The sequence below is a fragment of the Anas platyrhynchos genome, chromosome 21, assembly GCF_047663525.1.
Source record: "Anas platyrhynchos isolate ZD024472 breed Pekin duck chromosome 21, IASCAAS_PekinDuck_T2T, whole genome shotgun sequence".
Taxonomy (NCBI): Eukaryota; Metazoa; Chordata; class Aves; order Anseriformes; family Anatidae; genus Anas; species Anas platyrhynchos.
Window position 1 is genome coordinate 6,624,527 of NC_092607.1, and position 19,709 is coordinate 6,644,235.

Consider the following 19,709-nt stretch of genomic DNA (forward strand, 5'->3'; position numbering starts at 1 on the left):
GGTAATGTTTTTGTCTGTATCGGTCAAAAGATTGATCTCTCTCCTCTCTGTGTATATAAGTCCATACAAAAATTAAGTCACGTCTGCAAATTTGGACTTTTGGAACATTTACTTTTTTTTTTTCTCCCCATTTTTATAATTGAAAGCTGAATATTAAATAGCTCTGCAAAAGTGGAGAGTTAAAATGGAAATGTGCTATCACCCTCTGAACCAGCACATCACTTGTAGACATCGCAACGGCTGCTCTTTATCCAAGCTCTTCTTTCAAGTAAACGTAGTAACCTTTCTCATTCTTGGGGCCATATATCTGCCTTTAGCACAAATTAAGTGCTTCTGTTCTGAAGAGAGAGGAAGAAAATAGAAGGAGAGAAGAAAAGCCTTTGTGGTGGATTTGCCTGGAATCTCTAGAATCAATTATTCTCTTACTGCTGTTTTTTAATTCTCATTCAGTTTAGTAACACTAATCTTGATTCCTCTCTGTGTGTTTACCCTCATCCTCCTACAAATTCAACCTGTATGCCTGATAATCCCTCATAAATTCAGGTCTGAATTTCTCTCCAAGACTGCTTTGTTTTGTTGCTCTCTCCACTTACAATATGGTTGAAAGCTTTTGGCTCTCATCATTCTTTCCACTCCTTTTGAGCTTTTTTTAAGAAATGAAAATGTCTCATTGTACTCGTAAGCCAGAGCGAGTAGGCCTGTGCTGTTTGCAGTCTTCAATGACTGGAGGTGGAAGACTGGCGTAGTGACGTGATGTCTAGTGATCGTGTTGGGGATGTTCCTTTTCAATGAATTGCAACAAACAAAGCTGCAGCTGAAATAGAATCTGTCTTAGAATCATAGAATAAATAGGGATGGAAAAGATCTCCAACATCATCTGGCCCAACCATCCCCCTACCACCACTGTCACCCCCTAAACCATGTCCCCAAGCACCACGTCCAACCTCTCCTTGAACACCCCCAGGGACGGTGACTCCACCACCTCCCTGGGCAACCCGTCCCAATGCCTGACTGCTCTTTCTGAGCAGAAATGTCTCCTCATTTCCAGCCTGAGCCTCCCCTGGTGCAACTTGAGGCCATTCCCTCTGGTCCTATCACTGGTTACCTGTGAGAAGAGGCCGACCCCCAGCTCCCCACAGCTTCCTTTCAGGCAGTTGCAGAGAGCAATGAGGTCTCTCCTGAGTCTCCTCTTCTCCAGACCAAACAACCCCAGTTCCCTCAGCTGCTCCTTGTAGGACTTGTGTCCCAGGCCGTTCACCAGCTTCATAGCCCTGCTCTGTACATGCTCCATCTCCCGTTGGTACCTTACAATACGCAGAAGTGCCAGCACTGTGGGTAGCTCCTCGTCCCAGTGCTCTGGTGCGCTGCAGACGGGTCTGCCTGACACAGCCCATGAGTGAGGCAGACAGCAGAGGGCTAGCTAGCAGGTATTCTTCATCGAGATAGGAAGCGGTGTTATTGTTAGAGGTATCTGGCTATCTGAGATGGTGTTTCAGAGGTTAGATATAATCTGGATCTGAAAACGGGGGAAAACATTATTAAGTATGGAGATGCTTTAATAATTTGTAGGCAACTTGCATAGAAAGTGCCATGAAAGGAAAGAAAAAGAAAAGGAAATCATGTTTACAAGTGATTTGAGAATAACTGTCTTTTGTAAATCAGCCTCTAGGTCTATTAAGAAATTTTAAATTCAGTGTGCTGCCAAGACATTATATGCTGCAAAGAAATTACTCTGATTAATTGAGCAGCTCATTTGAACTCATAATGACTTTTAACCCATTATTTTTCATTATTCTTTCTGGGTTAATTATTGCTTTGAAGTAATTTTTCTGATTAGTTTTTGTTTCAAGAGCGACTTTCTGCCCAGAGGAGTTGTATCCTTTGTTGTTACAACTTTGAGACCAAATGCAGTCACTGCTAGGCTTACTGGCCCCTCCATTATTTACACTTACACTGCCCTGGTGGTTGGTTGGTTTGTTTGTTGGTTGACCCCCAGGCGTTTGACCCATCTGTCCCGTGCCATTTCATTTGCTTTCTCTCCTACTTTTGCTGTGGTCTCAGATACTTCTCTCTCCTATGCAGTGGTGCTGCTGCTGATTGTGGTACCACTTCCCTTGTGGGACTTTGTTCTTTATGCCCTCACCAGTTGGAAATTTGACTTAAATACTGGTCTTTTCCTCCTGCCTATGACTTTTTCAAATTCCTTTCCCTGCCAGTTACATTTTTAATGCAATCTTGTAATTGCTGCTTTAAATAATGTTTCAAATCAGAGTCTGTGAAATAGGCTTTGTAGAAGAAACCTGTGTTATCAGTCCTGCTTAGCTATATACACTTAATAATCATTCTTTCCTAGATGTTCTTAGTATGCCACCTCTGCAGAGAAGGTTACTTTATATCTTGCAGCTTATTGTTTTCAAATAATATATCTGTCCCCAGCTTGCTGGGTAAAAGATTGCCACTGTGTCTTCTTTCACTTAGGTGCCATTTCTGTTTCTCCTTTTTTTTTTTTTTTTTTCCTTTTTTCTGTGAGAGGTTGTGTGGTCTGATAGCACTGTCACAGTGTGTCAGTCCAGAAATGTCAATCCTCAGCTCTGCTGTGTGATACCGAAGGCATATCCTTAATCTTTCCAGATCTGTAAAGTAGATAGCATAATTTATTACTTACCTTGCATGAGCATTAAGAGGGTTTAAAGTAGATTTGAATATCACTCTAGAAATGTATAATGCTACAAATGAATACTTGCTGGTAAGTGGAAGCTTTTTCATTTTTGAGCGTAGAAGGGCATAGTCTCCTCATCAATTATTACTGACAAAAACTTGAATTTCTGCTGTTGGAATCACTTGCAAGCCATTGTCCAGCTCATAGTAGCTAAACATGTCAGCTCTTCCTTGTGGACAGAAGCACTTTCAGCTGAAGCAACCTTCTGAAAGATCTAACTCTGGAATACAAATGGCAGCTCTCTCCACTGGAATTCATTTTGGATTTCAAAATTCCTGTCCTTAAGTTACCAACCACAGCAGTTCCGGCTTTAATCATGATCTGAAGCAAGGGGGAATTCAAAAGACTGTGAAAACCCCAAGAACCTGACACGACATCGAGCCATTTTTTTCACTCGTTGCACCTTACTGAAATAGTGTGGGATTCAGGTATCTCTGCATCCACAGCAGCACAGCTGGATTAGACGTTGGGTGCCTGTGAGCGGATTACTGAAGCTGTCCCTGCTCGATGAACCATAAACCTGACTTCTCATGGGCTGGTGAGTGCCTGTGAAGAGTGCATTTGCTCCTGCTCTCCTCTCTGCATCTCTGCAGTGTCACAAGAACAGTATCTCCCATGAATACATGGCTTATATCATGTTCTGTCTACAAGATGTTGGTCCTTTGTTGTATGAGAATCCTGGAAGGGTTGAAAAAACAAAGCAAATTAGATCAGTGCAGAAGGACAATGATCTTCAAATAGCTCTGAACACATAATAGAGTGCTGGGTGAATGATGATACCTGTGAAAGTTAGATTCATGCCACTGACCAAGCTTTAAGGGCATTTTGTACATTGTTAAGGGTATTTTGTACAGTACATGAATGTACATAAAAAGCAATTAGACGTAAATCCCTGAAAGAAATTTGGTCTGGTAGATAATGCACAGATAGGGAGTCAAGGGAGCTGTGGTCTTCACTTCTCTGTCTGTCTTCTGTCATTTGCCTTCCTTATTAAGAAAGTAAGCTTAGGGCACAAAATTGTCCTACTTCATGTTAGTGCACTGTAATGGGGTCCTGACCTTCGTGGGGGCCTCTGGGTGCCACTGAAATACACAGAGTAATAACAGGAGTGACCTGTTCCATCTATATCCTATTATACCGGTATCCAGCTTCAGTTACGAGGAACAATTTATCCTTGGAAATGTGGTGGAAGTCACCGCTGGAAACTGTGGTTATAACGGGTTTTTGTTTTTTTTTTCCACTTTTGATATAAGCAGTATATAAACACTGTTTTTCAGAAAGAAAATTGTACTTGAAGACATTTGTATGAAACAGAGCAGTTTTTATGGGCTCCTGTGCTCAGAAGATTTCAGGTCTGCATGCATGCCTGGTAAAGAAGAGAAGCAAAACTGAATTCTAAACTATTACTGTCTGGAGCAGCAGAAGTCATCTTCTGCAACTGCACTAACACCTCGTAGACCTCCTGCTCCCAGGATGGAAATGTTCTGCTTGCCTACAGCTGGTGGTGGTGCAGGTGGGAGTACAAGCCACCATAGCAGATTTTAGGCGTCTACAAGAAAATAATGGTGGAATGGCAGGAAAACAGCTGACTTCGTGGGATTGCTTCATTGTGCAAAGATTTAAGAACTGAGACTCAGGAATTTACTTACCCTGTCATATTATCAATTCCTAGGCGCTATCAGCTAAGACAACTTACAAATGGTTGGACTAGTAGCCTAAAGGAATTGTTGGCCTTTGCCAAGATGGATAGAAAGAGTTACATAGAAGATTCAAGTGAATCAGTCACTACAGTGTGTAGGTGTCAGGATGGATAATGAGCCTTTATTCTCTTTCTAGAACTGCAGTATTCTGCAATGGAAAGAGAAATATCAAATAAAAATGCTCTCACCACACATTGCCTGTAGTAATAAGCAACAGCCTGGCAGAATCAAACCAATCCAGGGAATTAGAGGATGGAATTGACAGCACATTCTTTTTTTTTTTTCTTTTTTTAAACATGGCTCACAATTCATGAGGGCATTCAGATGGTATGAAAAAAAAAGGGGGTGGGTCTGACTGTGCTGTTTGGTAGAAAGCCATTCTCCAACACCTATCATTTAGGGTCATAGGAGTAACTGCGACTCGAGTGAAGGGTAATTTGGAGTACTTCTTAGTTGCACATCAAACAAACACATTCAGCCATTTTCAGGATAAAAATTGCACCTTTATCACTTGTTCTGTTATGCGATAGTGTCAGAATTGCTTGTGTGATGGCATATAGCTCAATTCTTGGACAGATTTGTTCTAAGACGTGTTGTCAAACAAAGATGGTAATATGCAGCTGATATGCTATTTTATTTTCATGCTCAGAAGTCCTTTTAGTGTATTTTAGGTATGTACATAGAAGTTACTGGTAAACTCTTAACTGAATGGGAAAATTGGTGGACACAGCAGAGCAGTACAGCTGTCAGGGACAAAAAGCTGAAAATTACACGTGTGCTTCAAACAGCAAAGACAATTTTTGCTTTGTAAATTTTGTGTTTTCCTGTGGCAAACTAGATTAACAGCTTAGCTTTAGGAAAACTGAAATCCTTCCTTTATCACTGCATGTGGTGCGTTTTCCTGTTTTGCATTTATTGTGTCGTTGTTCCATATTTACCCTTCAAGATAAGATGAGAGGAGCCTGTAATACATCATTCAAGAGCTGATCCTCGTCCAAGGAAGTCCATCAGCTTAGGCTCTACTCAGAACATATTGGAAAGCCCTAAATGACATGATTTGATCATGGTCACCATCGGGAATCATCTTTGCAAACAGAGTTCTTTTAAACCACACACAGATTAACAAGTGACAAATGGGCAAAAAATAAAAAGTGCAGTGAGGCTTTCTAGTGTCTCACCAAAATATGGACTTGGTTGAATATCCTTCCCACAAACAACTGACTGCATGAACTGAAGTGATTCAGCTTTTCCAGAAGGTCAGCAACACAGCTGTGAAAAGAGCAAAACATTACTGTCTTCTAGTGACAACACTGTTTTCACCTCTTATTGCCTTTTCTTACGAAGTATGAACTGTACAGGAAGATGTGGCTGACTCCAGCAGCAAAGGTGAAGCCCAAGATAAGGCTGTGATCTCATGTAAAATGAATTCATTTAACTCCATCCGATGCAAATGGCGGTGTTTTTAGTAGTAGATAAGTATATTAGGAATGTAATAAAAATAGGCTAACTCAATTTTCAGAGTAGCCACAACTCAGATCTTGCAGGGCTTTCAAAATCAAGCTCTGTGGCTTAAGTTGTATCTGGGAAAATTCTGTGCAGCAAGTGGTGATGTCTGTAAAGCTAAGGGATGTAACAAGCACCATGTTGAGTAGTCCCAGCAAAGGGGCAGAGGGTGGCATCGTGCTAGGCCCATTTATTGCACGGGCTAAGGACCACTGAAGTCAGATCATAACAAGTAAAAGAAGAAACGGTTTGCAAATCATGTTTCTAAATACACTTTATTTTTAGGTGTGTAGGATGTTCTGTTTAAAAAAAAAAAAAAAAAGAGGTAGAAATTTTGTTGCCTTGCCTGGGCCACAGAACCCACGCACAGAATACATTAGATGATGTGGAGGGTACTCTGTGTGCTGGATTAATGCTTATTACGTGTATAATTGCAGTTGTATGTTTATACAAGCCAGGCCTTCAGTATAGAGAGAAATACAAATGTATTCTGGTTTTAGAAGAAAAAAGTTTCTGCAGATAGTAGTAGGGGATATATAACTGGAAACTCATATTCTGTATTTTGATGCGTAAGGATTGCAACTTGATTTAAGCTGCTTGGGATGAAAATTATAACTGCTATTAATCCTTCTGCTTCTGGGTGTATGCTGAATGCATCAGAACATTAAATTCCCCAAAACAGTATAATATTGGAAAATATTAGTCAGTTGCTTTACACGTTGTGTTTTTTTTTTTATACCCTACCACTGCTCTGAAATATCTGGCATTAGCTGTTATTAAAGGCGCAAAAGGTTAGGTTAGAAGGTCTATTGCAATTTAATTGCAAATATATTTCTAGGTTTTCAAATGAATATGAAAACTGAATCATTGCAAGCTTTTTAATTATTTATTTATTTTTTACAAGTTCTCTTTTTATCTTCTTCTTCCTCTCCCTCTATCTTTTAAGGAGCTTCCACCCAGAATTCCAATGCAGTGGAACCTGAAAAGCAAGTGGACAGCACAGTGAAAATGGCTGGAGTTATAGCTGGGCTTCTGATGTTTGTTATCATCCTCTTAGGAGCAATGCTTACCATCAAGAGAAGGTGAGTTTCTGCTTTGCCTCCATCTTGGCCCTCCTGGCTAGAGTGCTGCTATTTTAATAAGAACAACAGGTTTGGCAGACATAAATGGTTCCATTTGTGTTACAGGGGGCAGCACTTAACATATATTTATGTAATAACACCACTAAAGTTGCAGTCCCAGAAGAGATGCCCATTCTGCCAGATACTTTATCACAACAAAAGAATGGTTGGTACTCCAGAGAGTTAATGATCTAAGAGAAGGGACAGCAAATGAAAATGCAGGGACAAGTAGAAAGACATAATGAGCCACAGCTGTGCTCTAACAGAAGAAATGAATTCTTTCTTAACAGCCAAGAAAAGTAATGTCTTAAAATGATATGGTCGGGGGTCTTGTTCCCAAGCAAGTCTTGATGAGACACATTTCCACACAGCGATTCCTTTGTGGCCAGTGTTCAGCTGGAATATTATATGTTGCAAAGGGTTAGAAGTCCTTGAAAGAGTTAGATTTAGTTTATAGGAGGATGAAACTTTAAAAAAAAATCATGTATGGTAATGAAATTCATTCAAACAGTTCATTTCATGTGATTTTCTGTGGACCATTTGCACTTATACTTTGTAGAAGGCCATTGTAGCAGTTACTGTTTGAAGAGCTCCACATTTACAGTGCAGTACACTGATTCAGCAAACCACTTAGGCAAGAGATTTTCTTAAGAAAAGGATGCATTCTGTATGTATTTTTACCAATTACATTTCTGAGGTGAACTGTACTTTTTCAACGGTAATTTGATTCTACATGAAACGTGAGTTTGCTAGCCTGCGGCCCCTCGCTTGGGGAGCAGGTAGTGTTACACGTGAGAGCCTTGATGATGTTACTTGGTGTGCTGCAAGGAGCGAGGCTTGGCAAAACAAAACTCTGCTCCTCTACGATCTCTTATCTCTATGACAAACAGTCACACGTATTAGCCACACAAAAATAGGAGTAGCAGTTAAATCTAGGTATGATCTCCTCTATAATAATTCAGGGCAAATGGAACAATTTTATGATACAGATGCTGGAGTGGAGGGCTGGTATTCCCAAGGACCTTGGGAGGCTGGAAAAATGGCCTGGTTGGAACCTTGCAAGGTGTAGCAAAGGCAAAGGGTTGCATCTGGGATGGAGTAGCTCCTCACAACAGTACAGGCTGGGGTGACCAGAAGGCAGGTTTGCAGAAAAGGGCCTGGCGGCTTTAGAGGACAAGTGGCACACAAGCCAGCAGTGTGCCCTTGGAGGCAGCCAGTTGGGCAGTGTTAGCAAGAGTGTAGGCAGCAGGGTGAGGCAAGGGATTATTCTCTTGCTTGCTGCTGGTGAGGCTGCTCTGGTTGTACTTGTGTCCGGTTTGGGGAACCTCATTACAAGAAGGGTGCAAGTCCAGAGGAGGGCTACCAGAATGGCTGGGAGCTGGAGATTCTCCATCCTTGGAGAAGTTCAAAATTTGACTTGGATAAAGCCACGAGGGGCTTCCTGTAGGGGAAACGGGTTTCAGCAAAAGGTTGGACTCGATTACCTTTGAGTGGCCTTTCCAAGTGATGTGATTCTGCAATTTTTCAAAACTGATCACATACATACTGACTACTGTAGTGAGGCTGTAGTGAGGTGGGGGTTGGCCTGTTCTCCCACGTGCCTGGTGACAGGACGAGGGGGAATGGGCTAAAGTTGCACCAGGGGAGTTTTAGGTTAGATGTTAGGAAGAACTTCTTTACTGAAAGGGTTGTGAGGCACTGGAACAGGCTGCTCAGGGAGGTGGTGGAGTCACCATCCCTGGAAGTCTTCAAAAGACGTTTAGATGTAGAGCTTAGGGATATGGTTTAGTGGGGACTGTTAGTGTTAGGTTAGAGGTTGGACTCGATGATCTTGAGGTCTCTTCCAACCTAGAAATTCTGTGATTCTGTGATACTGTGAATTTCTATTGAATTAAATGGAGGTGTGGATAACCTATATTTTGAATCCAATTTTCGTTGTGTGCAAACACTTGTGATTTTGTGGACAGATGTGCATGCGTTTAGTAGTCTTGTCTACTGCAGTTTAACAGTATAGAGGTCTCTGGTTCCAGTCTCCCAGGAGCTTTTCAGTTCATAAGCAGAGAAAATTTGATATCTCCAATTAAAAACAAACAAAAAACAGAAAACTGGTTTCAGGAAAAACTGACCTGGCTTTCTGGTAACGCCCAGCTCTCATCCATTCCTGTTACCTTCCTAAACACTCCTTAAGAAAAGCTTTTTCTACAGCTTGAAAAGGAAGACATAAGGAAAGCTGTCACGATGTGCAGAGTAATGCCACATCTGAACATCCTGGTGTGTTTCACAAGCTATTAAGAGTTGATAACATCTTTCATTTCTGTCCCACAATGTGTTATTATTGTAAGTCATGTATATTGCTGGGCAGAAAACAAATGATGATTTTTCATGATGACCAGAAATTCATTATTTGAGCACAGTCTTTCTTGTGGTGCAGCCTGCCAAGAGCTAAATCAGAGAGGTGAGGATACTCTCAGGAGCCCCCACGCTCCCCCCTTCTGAATGCAAATAGACAAAATCACTGCAGTCTGTAGCTCTGCCTGCTTGCTGTCATTTGCAAAGTTACCCACTGGAATAAACACTATTATAAGAAATAATCTGGCTCATCGACTTTAAAACCGTTTCCCATTTAGAAGCTATAACAGTGCATGGAGAGGTTTGGGAGGCTTGTGCGCTCTCGGTCTGCGTAGCGTGCCTCCATATCACTGATGAACCTGCTGATTGTATCGGTTCTGGGTTTCCCTTGAATGGGTACCACCAGTCGCCTCAAATTGAGGCTTGGAGCTGCGTGTGGACAAGCGTTCCCTGAAGATTAACTTAAGCCTGCCAGGCTTATTTTGTCTGTAACCTAATGTGGTTTGGGGCTGGATTTTATAAAAGGAAAGGCCGCTTTGGGCCACACATTCATCTGAATTTCTGGGGGAGCACAACGGAAAAGTTGTACTCTGAGAGAACAGCTTAACAACAGAATTGTTCTTTTTCTCTTTTACAAGGAAAAGTGTTAGGAGCTTAAGCTCTGGCATTCGATTTTTGCATTAACCTTACTTGAAAAGAGATCCCCTTTTCAGTTCACTGAGGCTAATGCCTGTGTGCACAAGACAGTGTTGTCTTGCAAGGCAACAATGCAGAAAAATAATTTAATTAGACAGACTTGAGGCATTTCCTTCAAATGGAGCTGGAAAATATCACAGTGGCATTTGTTCATGGTTCAGGACATTATAGTTCATTGGTAATAGACACAGACATGGATATCCTGAATGAAGTGGTTCGCTAACCAGTACAAAGACCAATGGAAGGGGAGAGATTAGAAGAGAAGGAAGCACTGAGAAGGAAAGTGATCTAAGATTAGGATTGAACATGTCATCAGAAAGTGTGGGACACCTCAAATCACTATATTTTTTGAACCTATGATATGTAACATGGTAACAAATATTTCAGTAGAATGCATTTCAAAATCTCGAGCAACCGGGAAATTTCTGCGAGCTGCCAGGATTTCGTGGGGTTTAGTCAGACATGTGAAGCTAAATTAAGCCAGCGAGAAAGTTTATTCAGTGAATGATTTGGCTTTGATTTTTGCATGTGTTTGTCTGAAGTGTTTTAGCTGAACCTTGGGATCACATAGTCTGCTACATGTTTACATGTGTGTATATCTATGTTGAAAATCTGTGTATGTAGATAGTTCTTTTTTTTTTTTTTTAAATGGCTGTCCTACGGTATTTAAAATTAATATTGTGAACTAAATTTGTTTGCCTGGATTTGGGGACCCACCAGCTACATGAGTTACATTTTTGTAGCTCCAATATTACTGTATGTACAAGGGCATACAAATTCCTGCGGTGTAATTGAGCCCGTTAATTTCCAGCATGTGAGTTGGTGATCATTTGAACACTGCCGCTTCCTTTCATGAGCAGATAGATACAGAATACCTTGAAACACCTTATTTTTGTTGTATCAAGGTATGGCTAATACTCTAAGGAGCTTGTTTCTTTGTACTTAATATTAATTAAACATTTGCACAAGAGATTATATAGGACTGGTTAGTAAAAAAAACATGATGAAACAAGAAAAACAAGGCATTTATAACCTTCTTTGTGGAGGAAATACCCTTTGACTTTGCACCCCAGAAGGATTAGATTTTGGTCAATTCTGATTTCATCTGGACAGCCTTAACTCCTCTGTAATCGTGACTCACATTTCCCTGGAGTAAAGGATGTGACACTTTTCAGGCTTGTGTGTTTGAGTGGACAAAGTCTCTACTGACCCCTTTAAGTATAAGACTGAATAAATTGGATCAGACAGCCTGTCACGGGTGCACTGTAAATAAATTTCTTTAAACTGCTGTTGGTAGCAAAAAAGGAGATTTGGGGCTATGTAGGGTCTAGGATTAGTGCTTTCTATGAAAACGTAGCTCCTTATTCTTGATCAGGATTTAGATTGTTACCTTTAACTAATTAAGTAAGACTCAAGAGTCTCTTGAGCAGAACATATCCAAGCTGTAGGGTGGAATTACTGTAGGGATATTTGCACATTCAGAGACCCCTGTCCTTTCTGTGTCCCTACTGAAGACAGATGGTAGGCAGGCTCTTCAGCTTGTGTTGTACATTCTAGGATCAAGTCACGTTTTTAGTGATCCCTAATTCTGACCAGTTTTAACAGCTTTGAAATATTCTCTAGGAAGTCCTTTTCCTAGGTTGCATGTTATGGGAGAATTTGAGCCAAAATGGCATGTCCAATTCCAAAATAAAAACCTCCTTTTGTTTGCTTTCCTCTGTTTTCTGTCCTTACAGAATAAATCTTACATAGCTTTCCTCAGCAGCCTTGAGGGATACGCAGCTTTTTATCGAGACGTGGGTCTCTTGCGATCACACATGCCCAGTGGCTGAGCATGAGAAAAGCAGAAAGTACAGCGAGATGTTCAACAGAGAGACTGCAGCTTGGAGGGCTCTGTGAAACCTGACACTGGTGTAGCTGAGGAGTTTAATTAAAGAATATTTTGGGGTGTGTAGGGGAGTGGGGCTAGCTGTGTGGGCTCTCATTTTCCACATCCTGGTGATTTTCTTTTTGCTTAGAGGTTCAGAGGAGCTCAGAACTACACAGTGTAGCTCACTGGCAATCGCTACACCATAACTGGTGCATTGCTGTCACATGCAGAATTTCTGAGTTTCAGGGGATTCTGGCATTAGGTTAACAATATATTTAGGTGTATCTTGGACTCAGTCATTCAAGTAAGCTGGGATTTATCAGAAATCTGACCTGAATTTCAGGTCTATAGCAAGGGCCACCACCACAGACTGTGTCATTTCAGCGTAATCCTCTCATACATCTGTAGTCAGCTGTTTCTTCCCAGGGGAAACCTCTTCATGGGACAGCAGACTGGGAATGTATGAGGAAATGGGGCAGGTTGTATTTCTAACAACAACAAGAGAAATACCAATTGTGCAAGTTGTGATATGCTCAGTCAGTGCATAGCAAAGAGAGCAGTTGTGCCCAGAGAGTAACCCTGCTGAATCTAGCTTCCACGTGTGCTTATGAAAGTTGTATTCGCAGCAGCCATAAAAGCAAACACTCGAATCCTTTGTCTATCCTTGTAAGCATTTCCTAGTATTTGTAGTCCTTTGAAGTCCCTTCAAAGATGGGACTTCAAAATTATGTAAAAGGTTGAATTTTGCTTCTCATTGTTTTTCTCCATCTTGACTGTGACTACCACTGTTGAGGCTGCCTTGTGCCTTGCTGTTAATCTGTAATAACGCGTGCTATATCTGTTGCAAAAGAGCATTTTCAGATAAGCTCTTCTTAAGTTATAAAAAGGGAAGACATCACTGTTATAACTGTTATAACAAGTTATAACTGGCTGGCAGGACTCATTTTATGTTGCTGTGTAAAAATGTTCTGAAATCACAACGATGCAGAAAGCTAATACATAACCCAAGTGATCATCTATAAATATGTAGTGGTGTTTGAATTGTTAATGATCTATTTGCATTTTAGAGTTTGAAGCTTTGTTTATCGTTTCACAATTTGTTCATTGTCTAAACATCCTGAAATTGAGATATTTTTACATTGCCGTTTTACTACTTGTTATTTAATTGATAGCACTTAGTTAATCCTTTCCATTCCAAAAATCTCAAAGCACTTTATAGGCAAAGGTAAGTCTCATTATCTGTGTTATTGACATGGCAAAGTAGAGGAAGAAATTGGTGAAGGGATTCATTCATGTGTGTGATGTGAGTCAGTAGCAGAAGTGGAAGGCACGCGTGTGCTCTGTCTTCAGTTTGGCATGCATTCCTCGGGACCTACACCTCCCGACAAATGTTTAGAAAAATAAGTAGCTCAGTACCAGTGGCAGCACAAATACTTTGTATTTTCTTTTAATAATAATAACAGTAAAAATAATAAAATAAGAATAAAAATAATAAAATAAGAATGAAAACGATAAAAAGAGGTCATATAAATCTAATTATGTATTCTTCTTTCTTTTTCCTATTTTGGATATTTTGTTCATCTGACTGGCCGTCAATATTTAGAAGAAATGCATACTCCTACTCCTATTACTTGTAAGTATCTAGCTGGGGACGATGTTTCTTGAGCATGCTTACTGTGGTAATTTTGTGCTTTGTTGTATACTTTTCTTTTATCACTTTTTTAACCATTTCATCTTGTCTTTCCAGCAGCTTGTGTTTTATTTTTCTTTCACGCTACTGTACTTACCCTGTTTCACCATTTCATCTTTAACTATGCCTGCAAACACAAACATCCATAGATTTGTCAGTTATGATTTATAGATGTTCAAATGCTAAAAAAGAAATACAGAATGTCCCAACTGCACCTTTTTTAATTGTCCACTATATTTAGCCAGACTGCAGGGAAATTCACACCTGAAAGGGGAATTTCTCAGGTATGGATATAAGTACTTTAAAAATGCAATGTTTCTGGCAATTAGGACTTGATCTCAGCCAATATCCCTGTTCCTGGAGCTGCCAGGTTCTGAGTGCCAGTTTAGACCCATGAATGATGAAGCAGTTCAGATTTTCAGATCTAAATCACCTGTCCTGTCCTAATGACAATGCTGCATAATTAGGGCAGTTAAGGCACGTGAAAATGCTTCACACACCAGTACTTTCTGGAGCCATCTGTTACCTAAAGGTTGAAGGGCTGGAAAGTAATCAGGGCCAAGCTGTTTCTGCCACGATAACAGTTGTCTGAGGATCAGGAGGAGGGGACGACTGGATCAATGATTTGAAGAAGGAGTCCTGAAGAATTGAGTTGGATGCCTTTGCTGTCACCAGAGAGTTGGGAGGGATGGAGAAGGCAACTGTTACTGCTGAGGGAAACAGGTCTCCCCTCCATCTCTCACAACCACCAGCCGTATTGCCCTCAAAAGCAGCAACCTGCCTTTCTAGGGCTCTGGCATAGACAAAATTGTCAAAAGGGCCATGTGTGTTTTGCCAGGGCCTCTGAGCCTGCCACCCTGGAGCCTTCTCCTTTGGCTGTTTCTGCAGTTCATCTTTGTCTTGATCTTGTGCCTTTATCCTGTGAATTAATCTGGAAGTTGTTTGGTAGGTCAGTGAAATTAATGCATTTATGTTCTACCATTTTAGTGGAAGTTGACTTCTTATTCATGAGAGTCAAATTTATATCCATCCTAAGAACAGGGCAAAGAAGTATTAGGATCCCTATTCACCTGTTAGAGTGGTTTTGCTTCTCAATGACCTATGAAGAAATAATTGAAAGAGGAACATTCACGACTTGCGAAGTTCGTAAGGACCCAAAAGACACCCTAGTGATACTTGAATTTGTCCAGTTACATAACTGTAAATGTGGAGTAACTCCATTTTCTCTAGATTCCACGCTAGTTCACCAAGAATAGAATTTGACCACAAATGGAAAGATTTCAACAGAGGTTTAACTTAGTGTTAAAGTAGAGGACATTTTAGCATGTAGGTGCTACTAGCTAGTTGCAGTTATTGCCACAGCCTTTCCACGTTTCCCATAAATATCAAAAAAGTTCCTTCTGCGCTGTTTTACTGTTATTTCCTCACAACCAGTCAGCACCATTGCCTGAAAAATGCAGTCCCCATTTCACCATTACAATTTTGTCTTTTTCCTGCAGGCAGTAGATGGTCAGAACATTTCCTGCCTTAATTATATTTTGAGCTGTGTGCCTTTAAAAAAACTTGAATCAACTTCAGAGCCCTATACTACCCCTTTTTACAACTGCACCACAATGTTGCTTTAGGTAGTCAGCTGAGGATTACTCTGCAACAGAGAAAGTGAAGCTGTTCTTAAGCAGTCTCTTCGCTGTCCTTCAGTGGCTTCTGTGGATCATGGGTTACAGGAGGTTGACTCAGGAAAAGTGAAGAGGCTGCAGGTAACCTAAGCCTGAGGTTGAAGTGAAATTCAGCAGCAGCAGAAGCAATTGGCAGTGGGCTGTAAAGATTTAATAAAGCAGAGGTGCACCACACAGCATATCACAGTACAGGGAAGCCGGAGGTGTTATCAGGCAAACTTACGTGTTCATAGCACCTCACTGAAGCACTGAATGGAGATTTGAGCTCAGGATGCAGAAATCGTGGAACTATCTCTAGTGCTTCACCCAAAACTGTTTGCAGAGAGCTTATTCTTAGCTCCGTGCTTACGGTGTCCCAGGTACCACATCAAGCATGAGCTCTGCTAGCTGGAACATCTCTGTGGTAGAGGGTAACACACAAATAGTTGTACACGATATATACTTCCAGCATCAAGTTGTGCTTGGCAGTATTTGGGTTTGGATTGGCATTTGGCCTGTATGCTGATCTGCAAAACCAAGCTCTTTATTTTTCTCCCAAACAACTGTCAGCATGTGAGGGACATTCCAATAAGTCAGGGAAGAAAGCAGGAGAATCCATCAGGGAGCATAAGATGGAGTTTTATTGAGTTTCATGTTTCAAGTTTCACATGAAATAGGGTGTTTTATTATGATTGCAGATGAAAATCCTAAATTGCTAAGGATTGTGTAATTCTTAGCAAAAGCTGATAGAAATTGCTACAGCCTCTTATGAACAGAGAGGTTTGATTTAAGTTTATTTGAAGTGTTGTGAAAATAAGAGCAGCAATATGTATATAGAGAGATTTTTTTAATAGAATTGGCTTCCATGCTATGACCTTGTCCTGAAGCAAAATTGAATTCAATGAGTTACCAGTATTGAAAAGCAGGTTCTCAAATAGATCTGTTGGCAAACCTTTAAATACAACCATATGGACTACATCACTTTATTTTTAGCTTCAGTTTCTGGACTTCAGATTTCTTGTTCTTGGAGTAATCCTTGTTTGCATTAGGGTAATTCCTTTTACCGCTTTGTCATCTGCTGCACTGCCGTTTCTTCTTCTTAAGGAACCGTAAATCTCCAACCCCTAACTCTTCTTAACAGTTCTTGATGATATATCTAAGCCACTGAGATTTGAAGTGCTCACTGCTTCAATGAGACCATCAGAACTACCCACTTATGAGAAGCTTTTTCCAGCTATTTTGTGCATATTGGATGAATTATTATGGGAGTTTTGTATGGCGACACTTCATTAAAAGCTTCCTACAACATATGGGAACAGATGTTATTCTGACTGAAAGAGAAGGCCATAAAGATCTTTAACACATATAAAGTGGAAATACAAACCCAGGAAGCCCCTGTTCCTCTCTTGATAAGTCATCATGCAGGGCTGACTTCATTTTGGGTACTTCAGTCTACCCATCACTAGAAGTCAGTAGCAGATGCTTTGAAATCCTTGGACAGAACTTGCTGTACCAATGTAGTAGGCTAAGTCCTCATGGTTTTGTGATGGGAAAAGAGAGATGGAAAATTGGAGTTCCTGTCCTGATACGCTCCTTGTACCACTGTCACCGTGGTGAGGCATGAGTATTCTGAAATACTCTGTATTTACACCAGTACAAATGTTGCCTGAATTTTCTACACAATTGCTCTCTCTGACACATTGCATGCAAGTTTAATGCATTGTAAGATACAATGTACTGTATAACAAAGCAACCCATCCACCTCTGAAAGTTGTTTTTTTTTTCTTTTCTTAGATGAAGCTATAAAACATAGGCAGCATTGCATCTGCTTTAAAGGAGGTTTTGCATTTAATGACAGACACTTCTTTTACAACAGTATTTTCCATTGCAGCAACGCTTATCAAGGCTTTATTATTTCTTCACCAGGAAAAGGAGTGGAAATGTTTTATTTTCTGTGTGCAGTTGTTTTTTTGTTGTTTTCTGTTTGTTTGCTTTTTTCCTTCTTCTGCTGAGCTGGGCAATGGTTGCAGACTGAAATTTAATCAAGACTGCTATCAGACCATAGAAGTGTTTCTGGAAATTAGTAGATTCATGTATATATTGCAAATGCTGTTTATTGTTATTTATAAGAAAAGGCACTCAATAGCCAATACATTGCTTTCCTTTGTCACTGATCTGGCCAGAGTACTTCAACTCCCATTGTAATTTCATACAAGCTTTAATTGTGGTGGTGGTTTCAGCTGGGAGTTTCTCTTCATGGGACAGATTCTGTCCAAGTTAGCAAGCTGAATTTATACTTGCATTTTCTGAAATAACAGTTTGTGTTGAATTTATTCCCACCGCCTGTAGGACATTTGAAAAGAAGTAAAACATTGATTTTATTTACGAGTATGCTGTTGTATAAATACCTACATGCCTAAAGATTTCCATATATTTCCCTGGATGGTGGGATCTGCCTGCACAGGTCATCTTGCTAAATCAGAATGTTAAGAAATTATTTTTCTCATTAGATACTGGAAGAACAAAGGCATAAATCAGTGGCCATGGGCTAATTAAAGCAAATTTTAAAAGAAAATTCAGGAATTATGTGAGCATTTATTTAAACATGTCTGTGAGGTGAGTGCAAACTTCAGCTTTGCAGAGGGCTGTGCTTGCTGACTGTTTATTTCAGTACATTCTTCTGCATGGCTCTCGTGTACACTTGCCTTGTCCGAAGTTGATATTGTTGTGAGCAAAGGTCTTCCACAAACAGTGATTAATTCGCTCAAGTAAAGCTTGGAGAGCGTAGCCCTCCGTTTTCCCTGACGCTGAGTTTGTATATGCAGAGGTAAAACTGTTCAGATCATCTTTGGACTTACACCTGCATTGCAGCCCTTTCTCATGTCAAGTAGCGTTTGCCTTGTAAGCAGCAGTGGCGCAGTCCTCACAGCCTCTGCCTTGGTGAATTCCTTCTACTCAGGCTTTGCCATGGCACACACTAAAGAAGAACAGGCAAAACTGACTTTGTGCTTGCCAGTGTGGAGGGTTTACCCTTACAGAGGCTGTGAGAACCAGTGAACTGCCTGTGCCCTTAGAGCACAGGCAATTTCTGAGCTTTGCTCTACAGGAGGCAGAAAGGGAGCGTGCGATGTGCTGTGGTGTTAAGCATGAAGGTGACAATGCAGAGTGTAGGAACAGGGAGAGACACCCACCTGCCCAGTAGTCAGAAGATTTCACAGCCTACCTGCCTGAGTGCTGGGCAGTTTCTGTGGTGTATAGTCTAAAATGAACTCCTTTTCTTGTAATATAAGCCCATTACCTTTTCCCCCAGCCCCTAGAGACTGGGAGAACTTTCCTGTGGTATCCTCTCATGGATTTGAAGATTTGTCAGCTCTATTCCATCGTCTTTGCTCTAGATGAAAGAACCGTGCTTCTTTTGGCCTTTGCTTGTAGGTCACGTTTTCTAGATTTACCTTTCATGTTCTGCTTTTGTGTATGTACCTTTGGTACACGTCTTTTTGAAGTGCAGAACTGGATGCTGTACTGCAACGGGGGCTTTACCACTCCTGCATCAGAGCAAAAGGATTACCTGTGTCCTGCAGACCACACAGCCATGTATAATCCCTGCCTTATTTTCGCACCAACATGAAACTGTTCTTTCAAGCTGAGCGCATGATCTAGTACAGATCAAGGGGGCAGAGATCCTTTTCAGTAGATCTGCTGTTTAACTAGGGCTCTTAACTGGGTATTTGCATGGTTGGGCTCTGCCCTACATTTGTGCAGGTTCCATAATAAATAGTGTGTGTACTCCCAGCAGGCTGCTGCTCACAAATATCTAATAGGAATTGTATTTTGTAGCTTTCTTAAATTGCTTATTTGAAATGAGGGCAATATGCAATTTTTGTCTGTAGGAGGAAATTTCATGTTTAACTTACATACTCTATACCTAATGTCTAAATTACCTGTGCATGCAAATCTACATTATAGTATATATAATCCATCCTTGTGAAACATCTAAAATTAAATCTGTCAGCGTACACGTACCAGAGCTTTTTAGGAGTGGCAGTTACAGATTTAACATTCACGCATGTAAAATTGATATAAAAATTTAGAGAAGAGCTGCTTTTAAAAATATAATCCTTAAAGTTTACCCAAGCCTCTGCAAAACTGGAATCTGATCCTATGAATTCTTCTAACTGAAAATATTCCTTGAGTTTTTTGATCGATGCCTATGGTAATAAATGCTTTTAGCTTGATACTAAGTTTGCATTCCTTGACTGTTAAACTGGAAGCCCCACAGTTTTAATATAGTGTTTCAGCATTTTATATATATTCACTGATGAGCAGAAGTTTCAAAAATAGCTAAATCAAATCTCCATCGTAATTTTTTTTCTAAATTTGCATTTAGTTTAGGTTCACTGCTAATA

The 19,709-nt window shown here is 40.5% G+C and overlaps 1 protein-coding gene across 15 annotated transcripts in view; it reads left to right on the plus strand.

Moving 5' to 3' along the window:
- The window catches only part of PTPRT (protein tyrosine phosphatase receptor type T), a 449,634-nt gene that overhangs the window by 367,202 nt on the left and 62,723 nt on the right, over positions 1–19,709 (plus strand). For 8 of the 15 annotated variants that reach the window (XM_072026287.1, XM_072026288.1, XM_072026289.1 and 5 more), the window contains exons 14-15: positions 6,869–7,003; positions 13,525–13,591. In XM_072026287.1, coding sequence (XP_071882388.1) covers positions 6,869–7,003; positions 13,525–13,591 — 202 coding nt within the window. Of the gene's footprint in view, positions 1–6,868; positions 7,005–13,524; positions 13,592–19,709 lie in introns of all 15 variants that reach the window. The other 7 variants (XM_027442953.3, XM_027442955.3, XM_027442958.3 and 4 more) reach the window with 2 other exon arrangements.